The 891-nt window shown below is 42.6% G+C and overlaps 1 protein-coding gene across 1 annotated transcript in view; it reads right to left on the bottom strand.

The window, feature by feature from the left end:
- Window positions 1-642: 642 nt before the first annotated feature.
- Window positions 643-891, bottom strand: part of NME7 (NME/NM23 family member 7) — a gene marked incomplete at both ends in the record, with an annotated part of 13,850 nt that continues 13,601 nt past the window's right edge. The window contains one exon of the mRNA XM_008938831.1: window positions 643-748. Within this exon, the coding sequence (XP_008937079.1) occupies window positions 643-748 (106 nt within the window). The remainder of the gene's footprint in view (window positions 749-891) is intronic.

Raw genomic sequence — 891 nt, 5'->3', positions numbered from 1 at the left:
TTTTTTTTTTCAGCAAGCTCTCCAGACATCCCACTTGATGTGTGAAAGGCCTGGAAACTGCTATGGCCACTTCTGCTCTTTCCATTTCAGCTCTCCACAGAGAAGTGATTAAAATGTTGCAGTGTGCTCTACATCCTACCAAGAAAAATCTCAATGCTCTCATGTATTTATTCTCTCCTCCAAAATACTACTGCAGTGCCAGAGCCAAAATATTTCACTGCACTTGCTGTTCTTACACATGCTCCTGTAACTAAGTACAAGACACAAAAGTGAGATTATTTTTGCCTGATAACAGCTGGGCATTAAACATTTCCAGTACTCTTATGGTGAGCTCCCAGGGAGTTCTCCAGCCCAGAAAGCATCATGGAAACCTAAAAATGCTTCAGGTCTTTGGCTCACTTTCAGAGTAGGGCCACCTGTCCTGCTTTCTCTCTGCCACCAGGATGCTGACCCCCAGCAGAGGAGTGTGGTGGGCAGACAGGAGCAAGGACATGGTGAACTGTCACAGGAAGATGCATCAGAGCTCATGTATATTTTTATCCTTTTTTTTCACCCCTCCTTGCAGTCTCATTCTCCCAAAAGAAGGCACAGGAGTGCTCATGGAAACAATGAAGCACATATTGCTTTCATCTCGTTGATTACCTTCATTAACTGCATGAGGCTTAATAATGCAACAGGTACAGTTGGTGAATTTTGCACTGTTGACTGGTCCATGACCTCCACTGGAAGGAAAGAAAAGCTCCAGCTCCTGAAAACAAGGGTAGTTGAATACATTTTAGATTCATCTAGCTGCATGTATCAGCTTTCATCCTAAGTAACAACATCTGAAGCAATCATAGTTACAGAAGAAAAACCTTAATTACAGATTTTTGTGCTCCAAATGCTTTTTCC

This window comes from Merops nubicus, unplaced genomic scaffold, assembly GCF_000691845.1.
Source record: "Merops nubicus isolate BGI_N331 unplaced genomic scaffold, ASM69184v1 scaffold21794, whole genome shotgun sequence".
Lineage (NCBI taxonomy): Eukaryota > Metazoa > Chordata > Aves > Coraciiformes > Meropidae > Merops > Merops nubicus.
Note: the sequence above shows the minus strand (reverse complement) of the source record. Positions and strands in the feature narration are given on the sequence as shown.